Source organism: Nannospalax galili, unplaced genomic scaffold (assembly GCF_000622305.1).
Source record: "Nannospalax galili isolate Female #2095 unplaced genomic scaffold, S.galili_v1.0 scaffold768, whole genome shotgun sequence".
Taxonomy (NCBI): Eukaryota; Metazoa; Chordata; class Mammalia; order Rodentia; family Spalacidae; genus Nannospalax; species Nannospalax galili.
In genome coordinates, this window is record NW_008360317.1 from 4222584 (window position 1) to 4240453 (window position 17870).

The following is a 17870-nucleotide window of genomic DNA, read 5'->3' on the forward strand; positions in this document are numbered from 1 at the left end:
TAACGGAAATGATGCTGAAGCCATCAGTACAATGTGCTTCTCAGCCACTTGTTGGATGAGCCACAAAATCCATTTTCACAAACTGAAAAAAAAGCGCACTCTGCCATAGCATGGCAATACTGGCTGCATTCTATCCCTGTCACGTATCAGTCCAGGGACTTGCTATTTTGGAAAAAATGTTAAATACTATCACGTTAGTTTGGAAATGAGTCAAAGCAAAGTTACATGAAAAATATATTGTTAAACAAATAAGCATACAGATACTCTGGGTTGTATGGCTTTAAAAGCCTTATAGGCAGAGCTAATGAATTGCAGTTATTTTTTTTTAAAGAGAAAGCATTATACTATACCAAAAACTTAAGACCTTGAAATCAATTCATATGCAAGTATCTTTACAAAACAGAATCATCTAATTTAGAACATTAACATATAATACTTTCTATACATTAACATTGAATGTGCTATGTTACTATATATTAAAAAATATGATTTGAAAACTAGGGCTGCTTCAAAACACTGTGTTCAAATTTCATTCTTCAAGAGCCCAGAAGACTTGCCAAATCCCCATGCTGTCCTTCCAGTACAGTTCATGCTGCACTGGCCAGAGTGGAGGGTATCTATTCGGAGCCAGAAGAGAGGCACTAAGTAAAACTCAGTGAAAAGAAAGAGTAACACATCAGGTCCTGATACTGCTCACTTTCTGAGACTCTCGTGGGGTTTGCTGACTCGGAGAAAGCCTGTCAACACTGCTTTTAAATACCCAGCATCCTATCTCCTCAAAATAGTCTGTATATTCACTACAAGCAGCTACAAGAGAGGGTTTCAGGGAGAAATGGTACAAAGATGCATTTCAAATAGAACAAGAAGCTGGAACAGAATGTCTTTTAAGTCACTTTTTATGAGGTGCAACAGGCCAAAAAAATAGGTAAAACATAGCAACTGTGATTACATAGACTACAGGGGATTTCATATTGATGTTTCTAGGATGTGTATGACTCACCCTCAATACATTATACCTACCTAGTTCCCAGGAGCTAAATTGCATCATCTACAGTGCTGTTTAAAAGTTCATCCCATTGGCATTCCATATCAAAAGACTCAATCTTTATGTAGAATGACAGCCAGTCATAGCTTTCTATTATAGTCCCCTCCCCAACTGAGGCTCGTTATAATGAAGAGAGAGAACAGGAAAGGGATTTCTGGTACCATTTATTTTTCTCTAACAGTTATAAAACTATCACACAGCTTGAAAAAAAACACACAGTAATCATCATGTTACAATAACTGTATCTGTCAAAACAAGTGAATTTTTTCCCAGAAAAAAAGGCATTTTCCTCTATGACTCCTTTACCCATCAAAAAATACTACATACATTATTTCCACGAAGGTCAGGACGCATGTACTGCTGTGGCACACCCAAGCAGCGGGAGCGCAGCTCAGAGGACAACGAGAACCTCTGCTACTGCTCCTCCCAGACTCACTCCGCTTCATAATTCTTCTCTAGGACCTCTCCCTGTCTCCCGCGTGGCTTTGTCTTTCTCACCCGGTGCCAGCCACGTGAGATACACCTTCACAGGATCAATGTTCCAGTGTTTATGGAATGATATAGGAATCTGATGAGAAAGGTAGTCCTTAGGGTAATCTACTGGCCGAGCCTGCATAAAGAACAACAGAGAATTATGATTTCCTGGTGATCAAAAATAATTGACTTGGCAAGTAAAAGTGCTTGCAGCCAAGCCTGATGACCAGAATTCCATCCCTGGAACCTACATGGTATAAGGAGAGAATCAACTCCAGCAAATTGGCATCTGACCATCACATGTGCACTGCAGCGTGCCTCGCCCCCACATAATAAACAGACGTACAAGTGTTGTTCTAGTTGTTAACTTTCGAGTTTATAGTGCAATTACTTTGCTTTAGTGTTTGATACTGACTATGGGAACCTCAAAACAAGAAGGGAAATATTTTCTACTGTCTTCCCTCTAACTCCATGCTCCATGCCTTTAATTTCTCTAGTTACTTTACCTTCTCAAATGCTTTCTGCTTCTGTGTTCTATAGTACTGCCTCTGGGAGGCTCCTTAAGCATGGTAACAAATACAGAAAGTTTTCCTTGGTAATTCCTTTAAGCTAGTGATATGTGATATATGATACCATTTCTGGAAATAAAAAGGGGGAGGGGACTGATTTCCCAAGTCTTTCTCAAGAAACTGCCATGTATGAGTTATGCAGGAGCTAAGGCAGGTGTTCCCAGGGCCTAGACCTCCTACTGCTCTACCATAACCAGGTGATGTCTTTCAAAGAAAGAAAACATAAGTTCATTGTGGAAAAGGGTAGTAGAATTCTGGACTAAACGTACAAGTAAAAAACAGTGAGCAATCCAAAACAGCCTGCAAGAGAATCTAAATACATTTTATAATCATTCAGAACTTTCTTACAACATAGAAAATGAAACATAAGCAGAATTAGATATTGCCTAAAATGATGTGATTAAGGATGTCATCTATAGTGTTAGAAGGCAAGCTAAAACCAGATATGATTTGTTTGCTTTAAGCAAAGCATCCATCTTCTCTCAATGTTCTTTTTAATTTATTTACAAATTTATATTGCCATCTGGTTTACATAGTAACTTATTGAGTTTACCAACACTAAAATTGTCTCAACTATTAAAATTGGATATAATACATTTTAAAAAGAAGACCTTCTCTAGGCAAATATTCTATTACAGTCTATTTAAATTCTTGAAATGACTACCTATATTTCTTTAAATGTTGTATAGAATTCTTTTGTTAAATGATACTAGGAAAACTAGATATCCACACTGAGAGGAATGAAATTAGACCTGTACCACCTTGCATAAAAATTAACTCCAAATGGATCAAAGACCTCAATGTGAAACCTGAAGCTCTAAAACTATTAGAAGAAAACATAGGCTGTTACCCTACAAGATAAAGAGCAGGAAAGGGCTTTGACTAAGACTTCATTTGCTTGGGAATTAGTCTCAACAACTGACAAGTGAGACCTCATAAAACCAAAAGGCTCCTGTACAGCAAAGGAAATAATCAACTGAGTGAAGAGGAAGTCCAGAGTGGGGGAGACTCTGCCAGTTATATATCTGATAGATGATTAATACACAGAATATACAAAGAACTTAAAAAACAAAGAATAAGAAAACAGTCCAATTTAAAATGAGTTATAGATCTGAAGGGAAATTTTTCAAAGAGAGAAAAATAGCTAAGAAATATCTTTAAAAAATGTTAACATTGTTAGCAATCAAGGAATGCAAATTCAAACTACTTTGAGATTTCATCTTATTCCAGTCAGAATGTGAAGATTAAGAAAACAACTGACAAAAATATGAACATGATCAAAATACATTGTATGAAAATATCAAAGAACTAGTACTTTTTTAAAAACTTAAGTATGGGGCTAGAGAGATGGCTCAGTAGTTAAGAGCAATGGCTATTCTTGCAGAGGACCCGGGTTCAGTTCCCAGCACCCACATGGTAGCTGACAACCATCCCTAACTCCATTTCCAGGGGATCCAACACCCTCTTCTGACCTCCATAATCACTGCACAACATGGGTGCATTTACATACATGCAGGCAAAACACTCATATACATTAATTTTTTTAAATTTGTGTTCATAGGGTTAAAAAAAGATGGTGAGACAGGAAAAAATACACATTAGAATATAGTCTAATTGAATTTGTAAAGTTATGAATATTAGCTCAGGGAATTCATGCATTATATATTTACTTATAAGACTCAGAATTTACTGGCGGGGAAGAAAACGAAAGCAGCATACTCTCAATTCAGTTCTCAGATAATTCCACAATGGTCCCTAAAGAAAGAAAAGCAATGAAAACAATTCCTTGCTTGTTTTTCACATGGGAAAATCAACTGCTGGAGATGCAAATGCATCTAAAGTCCCTAACTTCCCCTTGGTGAGCACAGGCTCCAGGCATGAGTGATGAGCACACCACAGTAGCTCATGTGTGCACATGAAGGCATGAGCACCAGAAAGTGCTGGCCGATTTCAATACACGAGGTCACAGAAACAAGTAAGACAGACCAGGAGAATTAAATCCACCAGAGGCATGTGCAACCCTGAGAAGTCTCTGCAGGCTTTAATAATCACATCTCTGGGTATCAGTGACCACAGGAATAGAGACACAGCTCTATGATGTCACCCACAGCAGCCTGAGGAATCTCCCTAACATTGTGCAATAGTGCCTAGCTTTAGGTTGACTCTGGGGATTCAAACTGCCTCATACTGGATTTCCCTTAATCTTTTAAGGACATTGACTCAGGGAAAAGCAGATCCTTGGCTTTGATACAGAAAAAAATTTCAGGACTAGAGTCAAGGTTTATTAAAGATATTTTAATATATATTTTAAGCACAAGTGTTAAGAGAAAGAGAGGGACTCTGGAAGAGAGCATGTGCGTAGTGGCTTCTCTAAGAGCTGTACTTCATTGTCTTTACAATAATCACGTAGAGAATTTTGGTGGGTTTTAAAACTATTATCTTCAGAGTGTTGCTAAGGAAACCAAATGAGATCACAGGTTGCTCCCAAGAGGCACCTGACAGGATTACAGTTGATAAGGTAAAATAGGCCACAGGGATGCCAAAAGGTAGAGCATTTTTACTGTAAATAGTCTCGTTTGAGACTCTTAGTGTTTGGGACAGGAATGATTCTCTACTCAAGGTCACATACATTCAGACTTTAACTTGGGTTATTGCTATTTTAATACAAAATATCTATATATGGGAGGAATGTTATCTCAGTATCAGAAACCTTCACAGCAAATGTTAGTTGTTTTGGAATTCATGTTTCTCTGTTGATGAGAGGTTTTACCTAGACTCCAGAGTGAGGAGCTCCTTTCTCTTCTCCTGTTCCCATAATTTTCCTGCCTCAGGGTCACTGGATCCCTTTATCTGTATCTCCTCCCAGTGTGGCCACATCAAGCAAACCTCCCTTCTCTGCTGTTTACTATCACTCTCTTTATTGGAATATTGGGGGCTGACTGTAGGATCCTGGACTGCTGAGCCGCCAGAGCCTGGGCTTTTACCTTAAAGACTCCTGTACCAACCTTCCCCTAAACCCAGTTTGGTCACACTGTAAATAAGTCCATTTTCCTTTACAAATTTCTGGTTTCTAATTTCTTTTAATAAAAAGAGACACTAAGCAGCAGGTTTATAAGCCGTAAATGCCCACCAACATAATTTTGGTAATCTTGGCAATTCCCTAATTTTGGTAATTTGTGTCATCTCTTTTTTTTTCCTTGGTCAAACTAACTAAAAAAACTTTTGGCTTCAATTTGCTCTACTGTTTCTCTAATTTCTAGTCCATTGATTTTTGCTTTGATCATTAACGGTTCTTTTAGTTCAGGTTTGATTTGATATTATTCTTCAGCTTCTTAATGTAGAAGCTAATTGAGCTAATTGTTGATTTAACATCTTTAGTTGCCCCCAAATTTTGATGTTGAATTTTCATTTTCATTCCATTCAAGGTATTTTCTGGTAGGGATATACAGCTCAGTGGTACAGTGCTAGCCTAATGTTGCAGTGTGAATGTGAAATGTCCCCCACAGGTTCATGTCTCTGAACACTTGGTTACCCGCTGGTGGTGCTGGTTGAGAAGGATGTAAAAGGTGGAGCTTTGCTGGAGGAAGTAGGCCACTGGGGGCAGGGCTGGAGACTTTACAGCCAGGCCCCACTTTCTATTCACTCTCTCCTTCCCGAGTGCAAGTGCAACGTGACCAGCCATGCTTCCCTGTCACGATGGACTATAATCCCTAGAGCTGTAAGCTAAAAATAAATTCTTTACCCCTTAAGTTGCTTTTGTCAGGATATTTATCACGGCAACAGGGGCAAAACTAAAACATCTAGAATGTGCAAAGTCCTGGGTTCAATTCCCAGTATTGACAGAACAAGATTCCTGTCAGAAACTTTCTAATTTTCCTTCTATTTTCTTTTCATATCCACAATAGAAGTGGGTTGTTTAATTTTCAAATATTTGGGATTCCCCCTATTTTTTTCTCTCACTCATTTTTAATTTCATTACTTTGTATAGATTCAGTTCTTTGCAATGCATTGAAATTTGTTTTATGACCTATGTACATGGTCTATCCTGGAGAATGTTCTGTACACACTTGAAAAGAATGTGTTTTCTGCTATCAGGTGAATGCTCTATGTATGTTGGGCAGGACATGAGTTGTATATTTCAGCTGCTATCAGCTGCATTATTCTTTAATTTAAAATCTTTTTATTTTTGTGAATATCATACTTGAGTATTGCCTTTGCATTATTTCCATCCCTCCCAGTCCCCCTCCACCTCCCCCCATGTCCCCCAACTCCCTCACTACTCCCTTTCAATTTCTTGTCTTCTTCATCATTGTTACATACAAACATACATAGACACAGACACACAGACACACAGACACACAGACACACAGACACACACACACACACACACACACACACACATAATGCACTGAGCTCGTTTAGTCCTATGTACCCGTGTTTTCACAAATGGTTGGAAAGGTCATAGACCCTAGAGAAGAACCAACTTCTGTCACTTCCCTAGACCAACATAATTTCTTACTATACTCTAAATTCATATCATTATATTTACAGACAAGTGTACCTCTTACCACTCATTAACAAAGCTTCTTTTTACAACAGATGGAAGCTATTACAAAGTTCCACAATGTTCAAATGCAGAGTAAGTGTCTGTGAGTTTCCCAGTCCTAAGTGATACACCTACAATGCAACCTCTACACTTAAGGCTCAGGGAACATCACAAAAGAGGAGACAGAGAGAATGTAATAGCCAGAGGGACAAGACACCTCTGCAGTTAATGCATTCTAGATTTTCTATGACAGGGAAGCTACACTGGTGAAATCGCCACAATGTGGTGGTCCAACACAATCTGCATATAATGGCAAAACCAGTCAACATACCAAGGTAAATAGAGGAAATTTCCAGGGGTCCTAACTCAAGATGAAGTGTTACAGGCAATCAATGGATACTGAGGAAGGGAGAATCAGTTTTCTCCAGGGACCAGCTTCCCGAGCACTAATCTAATTCCAAGTAGGTGTATTTTTATATTTATGATTGTGCTATGCTTCTTGATACACTGTCCTTCTGTTATGAAGTGCCCCTCTTTAATAATATTTCTGTCCTCAAAGTCCACTGTATTTGTATTAATACAGCCACTCAAGTTCTTATGATTGTTTACATAGCATGTCTTTCCCAATCCTTCTACATTCAGCTTATTTCTGTCTACGAATCTAAATTATACTTGGCCCCTGAAGACAATGTGGTCAGACTCTCCTGTCTATTTAATCTGAGAGTTTCTGATTTTTCATTAATCTATGCAAATATAACACAATATCTGATACAGTTGGATTTTCATCAGCTATTTTTCCATTTATTCTGGATCTTCTGTTTCTCCTTTATTGCTTTATTTTTATTAAACAAAAATTTAGTGGTATATACATTTAAATACATTTGAATTTGGGGCTATGTTTTAAAAGTTATTTTCATAAAGAAGTCTAAGAATAACAATGTGAATCTTTAATACATACTTAATTCTTACAAAATCAACTTTGCTATACCACAGCTTAAGTTCCTTCCTGGCTGGATAGCTTTAGTGTCAACTTGACACATCTGGGTTGAGGGAGCCTCAATTGGGGAATTGCCTCCATTGAACTGGCCTGTGGCCATGTCTGTGGGACATCTTCTTGATTGTTGTGTGATGTGGGAGGGCCCAGCCCACTGTGGGTGGTGCCACCCCTGGGCAGGTGGGCCTGTGCTACATAAGAAAGCAGGCTGAGCCGGGGCTAGGGGAGCAAGCCAATAAGCAGTTCCTCCATGGCCTGTGCTCTAGTTCCTGCCTCCAGGCTCCTGCCCTGAATTCCTACCATGGGCTCCCGGATAAACTGTGACCCAGGATATAAAAGCTAAACAAACCCTCTCCTTCCCAAGTTGGTAGTGGTCAGAGTGTTTTGTCACAGCAATGGAGAAACGAACTAGGACACTTCCCATGCGTTTACAGACAAACACCCTAATTCTCTTCCTCTCTTTCCTTCCCACACTGTCTTCCCTCTTTCTCTCCTTTTCTGTGTTTTCACTCCCTTCGGTATATTCAAGTCACCACTTGACACCATTATGTTTTAGTCTAACTGATTTTATTCAGTTTTTTCTTACAGAGGACTACTAGTAAAGAATTATCATACTTTTTATCTTAGAGTGTGTTATACAGCAATTTCCTCTGATTTGAAACACTCCATCCTGAAGGGAGGCTTGTGAAAACCCAGGAAGTATAAAAAACTACAAGACTTAGGAAGTAAACAACTCATAAGTCCAGGAAGTTCCTGAAGCAGGCAGGAGTCATAAGGTCCCTCCCTATGGTGATATAAGCAGTAACAACTGCTAAGAACAGGGGCCTCTCCACTAGCTTGAGCTGCCTGCAAGTTGTATAGAGAGCTCCAAGGACACAGCTTTCATGAATTGTCACCCAGGCTGAGGTGGACTTTTCCTTGAGCTGCCTTTGAGTCTCCCACGTTCCTGTACGTTACCTGTCACTCCTACTCCCAATAAACTCACTAGCTTGCCAATTTGACTTTTGTGGAAACATTCCCTTGATTTGTCACTGGTGTCCTATCTGGGCTAAGTAGATATTTGTTCATGTCTTTCCAAGAAAAGCCTCAGAACACAATGTGTTCATTCCACTTTATTTGGAAGGATAATTTTTACTGGATATAGAATTTTAGTTGTTTCTTTTTTCTTTCTGTGTTCTAGCCCCTCTTGTTTCTAATAAGAAATTATCCAATAATCATATTTGATTCCATTTTATGATTGGGTGTTTTGTTGCCTTCCATATTGTCAGTTTGTTTTGATCTTGTAATAATAGTTCAACTGTGGCATGTCTAGGTGGAGTTCCCTTTACAAGCATCCTATTTAGAATCTACTGAGTTTCTTGTTTGTCACCATCTTTAGGAAGTTTCATGTTTATTTTTTAAAATTGCCTCATTTGGGGGCTGGAGAGATGGTTCAGTGGTTAAGAGCACTGACTGCTCTAGTAGAGTCCTTGGTTTGGATCCCAGCACCAACATGATGGCTAACAACCATCCGTAACTATAGTTCCAGGGAATGCAATGCCCTCTTCTGGCCTCTGTGGGCATTGCATGTGCATGGTACCCTTACATTCATGCAGGCGAAACACACGTTTTTTAAATAAAAAATATTTTTAATTGATTCATTTTCTCTACCCTCTTTTTCTAGGACTCCCATTAAATTACACTGGAACAATTCATGCTATATCATAATTACTGTTGATCTATCTTCAAATTCATTGATTTTATTTTCCTTCTGCCCTCTCAAATATACTGTTAAATCATTACATTTTTTTCAGTTATTGGATTTTTAAGCTATAAACTTTTTATTTGGTTCTTTTCATAGTTCCAATTTTTTTTTTTTTTAATCTTTTTTGAGACAGGGTTTCCCTGTAGCCCCAGCTGGCCTGGAACTCACTATGTAGACCAGGCTGGCAGTGAACTCACAGAGATCTACCTGCCTCTGCCTCCCAAGTGCTGGGATTAAAGGCATGTGCCACCATGCCCGGCAGTTCCAATTTTTAAAAATATTTTATTTATTATTTTATGTGTATGAGTGTATTGTCTATAAGTATGTAAATGTACCCATGTCATGCAGTGCCCATTGAGGTCAGAAGAGGGCATTGGATCCCTGGAACTGGAGTTACAGATGGTTGTTAGCCACCATGTGGGTGCAGGGATTCGAACCTGGGTCCTCTGCAAGAGCAGCCAGTGCTCTTAACCACTGAGCATCTCTCCAGCTCCAGTTCCTATTTTTCTAATGAGTCCCTGTTTACTAAGTTTTCCTTTAATTCTCTGAACATAGTCTGTAAAGATTTTTTTTTCTTTCTCTGATATTTTACTGTTTGTTCTTTTTATATATTTTAATCAAACTTAGACTCCCCTCCCTCTCCCCACCCCCCTCCAACCCCCAAGCAAGATTTCAGATATTCTGTTATATATGTTAAGCCCTATCTGGTCCAGCATCTGTATCCAGATGTCCCTCGACGTATAGTGTTATTAGTGCTTTGGAATCTTCATTATCAAATCTAATGTTCATTCCTACTCAGGTTCTAGTCACTGTATTGTTTCCTGACTAGGTCTCTTTGTATGTTACAAAATTATATGATGAGAATTGGCAGTTTTAGAGAATATATTTTATCAATGTACAATTCTGATTGTTTAAAGTACATTTTTTTTTTTTTAAAGAGTAATCTGCCTGCCAGGACTTATACTATATATAATCATTCTCTATAATGTATAGCTACTACTAGTTTTAGTTCATAATTTTAGTTTGGGGGCTGACCAGCTGTAAATAATCCCTATATATGAATAGCTCAATGGTCCGGCTCTCATTTAGACAGCTGTGATGAAGCATCTCCAGACCATAAAGCCTCCACCTGTGTATAAGCTGGAACACTCAATGTTTCTGCCAGTTTCCAAATGTGCCTTGGATTTGTTTTCCAATGGACTTCCTTAACTCTCCCAGATACACATACAGGGGGCCAGAAGCTTTATCTCCTACTTCCAAAGTACTAAGTTTATTATACTTCTGGCCAACACACCCTCACCGTACCTTCCCGGCAATCTCAGAGCAGTAAAGCTGCAGGTCATTCTTGCTTGTTTCCTATCAAGACTATTTGAACTAGCATATTTGTATGTTTTCATCTTTTTTTCCCATATTAATCCATCTCCTTTGGGATCAAAGCTCCTATTCAGTACAGTGAGGCACATACTGGTACAATGAAGTTCTTTCTAAGCAAGCTGAAAGGATAGGGAGCAGGGGGGGATGGGCGTGACTCTGGGCAAGAAGGACTCAGACTCCATTGTTCATATTCAAAAATATAGCTATTGTTTTTATTTGATTTACAGAGCTCTGAAATGGTTATTTTTACAAATTTTTGTTCCGTTTGATATTTGTATTTTATGCAGAGAATTCACTAACTATTTTATACTGTTATACTCGTTAGTGAAAATTAATTTTGGAAGGGGTGAACTATTACATATTCCTCGGAGTCCCTTCTAAATCTATGATTTCACAATAATATGCTCTAGTCAAAACAGAAAGCATGCGGCCCAGCCAATGTTGCCAATGAGAATGTTCCCAAGTCATCTCTCCATCTCTCAGGCACCAGGAATCTTAGGTGAGAGTTCCTCATATTTCTGTCTGTGTTTAACATTACAAATGGAAAGCCCTATCCAAGTCAGATCACATTCTCTAGAAGAGGCTTATGAATTGGCAGATAAAGCACTACCAGTTGGGGGACAAGTTATAAACGTATTTTATGACTTCAGAAAGGTTTAAAATTTACTTTGTGAATGAGAGAATTCAATAGTTTCAAATGTGGGGACAACATAACTCAATAATTTTTATAAATTATCTTCAGAGACTTTCACATAAGGAGTAGATTAGTTTCCTTCTCTCTTTTTTCCTTATTTTATTTACCAATATATTTTACCCTAAAAGAAAAGAGCTAGTATTAAAAAAAAAAAAAAAAACCTAAGACATGTTACATTAATTTTGATAAATTACCACCCTTAGATACCATCAGTTACCATCGGTTTTACTTTTCCATGCATGAAACATCATGACATACAGCAAGAGTGGGAGAGACAGAAAATAATTCACTTTTCTAAGTCATAATAATACAGTGTATAGGCTTAAAAGAAAAAGACCTCTCAAGGCCTGGATGGTCATGTGCCTTCCAACTAGTATCAGGAAGGTTTTTCATGAGTTTCCCTGTAATAGAAACCTATTTTTACCCTCCATATGGTTTCACAGACATAGAAATGGACTCTTTGTTGACAATGCAAACACTTTCTTTGCCTTATTCAAGTTGGTTTTCTATAGTGTAATTCTGTCATGCTCAATTTTCTATATTGGTTATGCTACAATTTGCTACTGCTTACTAAAAAAGACACAAAGACTATATTTTCAATATAATGGAGGATACTTAAATATAGATACATCTATTTTCAAATCTCAAAAATTTCATATTTCTTAAAGGGATATATGTACATATTAGATGGGTATAAGTCTAAAGACATTTTTAATTCACATATATATGCTAGTATTTTTAGTATATTCATTGACTAGGTTCTTAAAATATAACTAAAATTAATGGGAAGGATTCCTTTTTCCAACCCTAAAATGCATATCATGAACATAGGATCACAATCACCCCTGGTAAATACCATCCTAGCCTGCCTGTTCTGGAAAATAAATTAAGATATCACATTGAAATTCAAAGGATTTTAATCATTCAGTTCAAGAGTAACTGGAGGGGTTGGAGAGATGGCTCAGCGGTTAACAACTCAAGAGATGGCTTTGGTTGTTCTTGCAGAAGACCGAGGTTCGAATCCCAGCACCCACATGGCAGCTAATGACTGTCCGTAACTCCAGTCCCAGGGGATCTGACAGCCTCTTCTGACCCCCACAGGCACTTACCTACATGCAGGCACTTACCTACACAGATGCACTTACCTACATGCAGGCAATACATGCATACACATAAAATAAAAATAATAAATAAAATTTTTTTAAAAAGAGTAACTGGAGAAAAAGCACAGAGTCAGATAACCAGCAAAGATAAAAATGGAGGTGCCTATAAAATTATATAATCTGATGGCCACAAACCAATAAAGACACAGGTTCTTGTTTCTTTACAAGGTCAGTAAATTTTTTAATTATTATTTTATTGCCTGCATGTATTTAAGTGTACCTAAATACATGCAGGCAATGTATTGTGCAGTGCTCACAGAGGACAGAAGAGGGAGGACAGAGGAGGGAGTCAGAACTGGAGTTATGGACAGTTGTTAGCTACCATGTGAGTGCTGGGATTTGAACTTGAGTCTTCTGGAAGAACAGTCAGTGCTCTTAACCACTGAACCATCTTTTTAGCCTCAAGGTCAGTCATTTTGCCTGACATCATTAGGTTCATCATTTCAACGATGTACATTGAAAGTACAAGATATGTTATGACTATCCCCATCAGCGCAGTTCTCAAGATCATTTCCAAAATATGAGAGGAAAAGAAACAGAATCTCTGAGTGAGAAGAACTCTCCCCTGAGGTAGGAATAGAAATACTGTCTCACCTGATGAAAGAGTGGGCTGTGTGTCACTGGGATTCCTAGCCCACTGAAGCACATGCCCAGGACCATGTCATCAGGAGCATCATTGCTGTAGCATCGGCACTTGCTGGCGAGAAGTCTCTGGATGGCTTCCCTGCTGAAGACCATGCTGGTGAGAGCAGACAGAAAGGGATTAGAGCAGCTCTATGGAGCCCATTAACCTGAACAGAGAACTATGATTTCTAGAGGCTGCACCACCGAGAAAGATGAAAATCATTGACATGAGTAGACTTCCATTTACTATACTGAAGAGGATAATTTTGTGCTTTCTATCACAGCAAAAACACTTTTAAGAGATGTCTACTTACCTAGTAAACAATTTTTTTAAATGTATATGTATGAATTGACTGTATGTAGGTAAGTGCACCCATGTCATGCAATGCCTGCGGAGGACAGAAGAGGCCATCGGATCCCCTGGAACTGGAGTTATGGACAGTTGTTAGCTGCCATGTGGGTGCTGGGATTCGAACCCGGGTCTTCTGCAAGAACAACCAGTGTTCTTAACCACTGAGCCATCTCTCCAGCCCCCAGTAGACAATTTTATATGTACCTCTTATGAACAAATATTATGTGATGTTCTTTTTCTAATATGACATTTGGATAGCTGAGTGTTTCTTTAGTTTCCAAAATCCTCAATGAAATAACAAAATCCTAACATTCCTGGCAGGTAGATGAGCTTAGAATTAGCATCAGGAATCTTATGCACATACATCATGATTAATAAGGAGATAAAATATACTTTAATGCACTTTTTGATGTTACATGTGATTCAGTTCTATGGAAACTACTTTAAGGTTGGGGGTGGAGATATGACTTATCTTCATAGGGCTAAGACACCAGTTGACTTGGAATATGGGTACTTTCTGGTATAACTCCAGCCTAGTCTACTTTTTCTATGTTCTCCTTAGCATTTTAGAAAACAAAAACCCTTTAAAACAACCTCTCAGCCTCCCTGACAGCTGAGTCCTGGTTTCATCTGACAGTGAGGGACCTGAGTCTGGGGAAAATGTTTGCTGCTAGCCCTGGTTGTCTCTGAAGCAGAGGCAGGCAATGGGCAGCCACATATTCTGACAGAGTTTTGTCTTCAAGGAAGTCTCGGGTGATTGAGAATGAGCTTGTGAACCACCTTAGTCCCTTCAACTATGTGAGCTGTGGGGCTATGCATGATCCAAAAAGGATTTTTACTGTTATATGACAAAAAGAGAAATAAAAAAACCCTCTATTTTAAAAATAACTTATTGTGGAATTTGATATCTAAGTGCTAGAAAGGAAAGAGGACTGACAGCAGGTGGTTTTGCCTAGAGATCAGCAACTGGAGTGTGCTACTGTTGCTTGGGGTGCAGGAGCAGAGGAGGCTGCATTTTCTAAGCGTGCTCCCTCATTCACTCAGTCTGCTGCTACGGTAGTCATAATGCTCCTTTAAAGGCACACCCAGGGACACTGTCAGAATGTGTGGCTGCCCTGGTTGCCTGCCTCTGCTGTAACAGTCTATTTATTTACATACACTACGTGTGCACAGGCCTTTAATAACATTTATTTATTAGCACTATTCATGGGTTCTTTACAAATAAAGTTAATCCCTCCAAAGGGAAAAGAATCAATCACAACACCATAGGAAAGAATGTTTGTCTGATCCATCTGCCAACTTTCAAATATTAAAAAAAGATGTTAAAGGACATTGGGAGGAACACAAATCATACTCCATAGGCCATATTATAAATATGAAAGTTCATTACATTGGGTGGGGGACATTGGGGGAAGTGGGGGAGGTGTGGAGTGGGGACCAGATCTAAGTGCCATCAAATTATACTGTATGAAAATCACAAAAATTCAATAAAAAGTGTAAACAATAGGATGAGTCCTTTGGATATATGCCAAGGAGTAGTATAACTGGGTCATATGGTAGGTTCAGTTTTAGTTTTTTAAGAGTTCTCCATAGGGGTTGCACGAGTTTGCAATCCCACCAGCAGGGAATGAGCGTTCCCCTTTCTCCACATCCTCGCCAGCATTTGGTATCATTTGTACTCTTGATCCTAGCCAGTCTGATTGGGGTAAGGTGATACCTTAGTGTGGTTTTAATTTGCATTTCCCTAATTACTAAAGATGTTGAACACTTTTTGAGATGTTTCTTAGCCATCTTTATTTCTTCCTTTGAGAACTCTCTGTTTAGATCTTTAGCCCATCTTTTAATAGGTCATTTGGTTTCTGAAAGTCTTTGTTTTTTGAGATCTTTATATATTCTGGATGTTAAACATCTGTCAGATGTGTCACTGTTGAAGATTTTTTTCCCATTCTGTGGGGTTTTGCTTCACTTTTTTTGATTGTTTCTTTTGCTGTACAGAAGCTTCTTAGTTTAATGAGGTCCCACTTATTGATTGCTGACCTTAATTCCTGAGCAACTTCTGTCTGATTTAGAAAATCCTTTCCTACACCTGTATCCTGTAAGTTACTGCCAATATTTTCTTCTAATAGTTTCAGGGTCACTGGACCCTCACCTGAGCATCCAGCCACTCTTCCCAGCCAACTAGTCCAGCCTTGGAAGACAAAAGAAAGATGAGGAAGAACCCAATAGAGGGATGCTTTTAGAAGCCCTTGTCAAGAAATTCCAGTGGACTCTTATATGAACATTTGAAAATTTCCCTGTTCTGACATTTTTCTAGTTCCCGATCTAGAACTTGTAATGCTAATTACTCTTGCCTTTACTTCTCCTTCACATTTCCTATTCATGATTCAAGGACTTTCTTTTCCCCTTAGAGACAAGAGCTATGCAATTTGGGAGTATTTTAGATAGACCCACTGAAGGGGTACTCTAATTGCCTCACCCTGTGTCCCTGTTCAGCATGGAAGAAGCCAGAGTGGTCAGCGTCCCTATTCCCTATTGGCAATTTGGGTAACCCCTTCAGAGGATGGTGTGATAAGAATAGGAGGTAGGAATTGGCTAGGCAGTTAGGGTAAGAAGACCCCAAAGAAATGTAGCCAGTTTCTTGGCTAAAAGTCAAAATGCCCTTGGGCCTGTTAGCAACACACTCTGTTCCAAGACCAAAAAATGTCAAAAGTATTTGGGAGCTTGTATCTAATATTTTAGGGTTACCTCTTCGGAGGGGGGAATGTTGAATGTTGGAGGGGAGGGAGTGGGCATGGATTTGATCAAAACACCTTATATGCATGTATGAAATTCTCAATAAAGTTTTTGTAAAATTTTTTTAAAAAGAAGGGAAAAAAAAAGAAAAAATTGCAAACAAAGAAAAACATACAAATAAAATATTGATAAATGAAAAAAGTCAAAGTGTTACAAGAATATCATTTCCTTCAATACATAATGTGTAAAACTTAAACAGGTGGCTGGAGAGATGACTCAGTGGCTAAGAGCACTGGCTGCTCTTGTAGAGGACTGGGGTTCAGTTCTCAGCACTCACATGTCGACTAACAACCATCCGCAACTCCAGTTCCAAGGGATTTGACACCTTCTTGCACATTGCAAGACATGGGTGCATTTACACACGCAGGGAATATACTCATACACATAAAATAATATAATAAATAAAATATTTTTTAAAACTTAAATGGGAGGCTGAGTCTTGCCGCAGATAATGCCTACAGAAGAACAGATGGAAGATAACATGTATCAGACACATGTGCTCCTCCTGGCTTCCACCAGATGGCCAGGTCACAGTTTGCTCTCAGGGTAGCACTGCCTGTAGCCTCTTCCAAAGATGCTGTCCCCTACCCTATTCTGTTCAGTCATTTTCCTCAGAGGCAGGTGATACTCTGAACATACCTTCCTACCCAAATCAGGTATATAAACAGGCAGATCAAAAGTAAAACTCATCTTCTCCAAATATCCAAACTTTGAAGAATCAGCCAATGAAGCAAAAAACAGACACCTAGATGTAAACTGTGCAAAGGCCTGACTTTCCAAAGAGCATAGAACACCTGCGCACTCACACTCCTGGCAGCCTTGCCACAGGGCTGTGAAGGAGGGTTTGCAGCAGTGATCTTCAAAAGCTTACTGACTGTAGCACCATCAGAAAACCAGAAAAATTTTCTGCATTGTGACCATTTCCATGTGTTTTTTTCTGGCGGGTTATGCATATGGGGTGTGTATGTGTGTAGTTGGGTAAGTATAACTGTAACACATTTCACAGAACAGCACTTACCTTATGATAGGTGATGTGCTCTGATACTTTCTATGTCACAATTCAATTTTGCTCTATATTTCCATAGTTTTAAATGCTGGCTATAGTCCATTGTTAGTTTTACAAGCTACCAATCCTAACTTGGTGTTTTTAAAACACATATTGGTCCTCAAGCAAGATCATTAGAAAATCCTATGTGATACTTGAGAAAGCACTCAATATCATGTCTGCACCTTTTAGCAGAGATCAGTGGACAGGATAATTTCATGAAGGTTTCTGCATCTCATTAAAGGTTCTTTGAACAAACAAGCATCACATGAGTCATATCAGCTCTGTAGAAATTAAATGCCATTGTTCATGCATGTGTTTATCCACTTGATCTCTGTACCTTGAAAAGTAATGGATCCCTATGGTACAAAATGAGGCCATAATGAGAAATAAGACACAGGTGCTGTCTACAAATAATTCATAATTTAAGTGAAAAATAGGAAAGTAAATAGG

General features: G+C 38.7%; 1 protein-coding gene across 1 annotated transcript in view; it reads right to left on the reverse strand.

The window, feature by feature from the left end:
• Nucleotides 1-909: 909 nt before the first annotated feature.
• The window catches only part of B3glct (beta 3-glucosyltransferase), a gene marked incomplete in the record, with an annotated part of 128668 nt that continues 111707 nt past the window's right edge, over nt 910-17870 (reverse strand). Inside the window, 2 exon segments of the mRNA XM_017796090.2 lie at nt 910-1655; nt 13198-13342. Coding sequence (XP_017651579.2) covers nt 1488-1655; nt 13198-13342 — 313 coding nt within the window.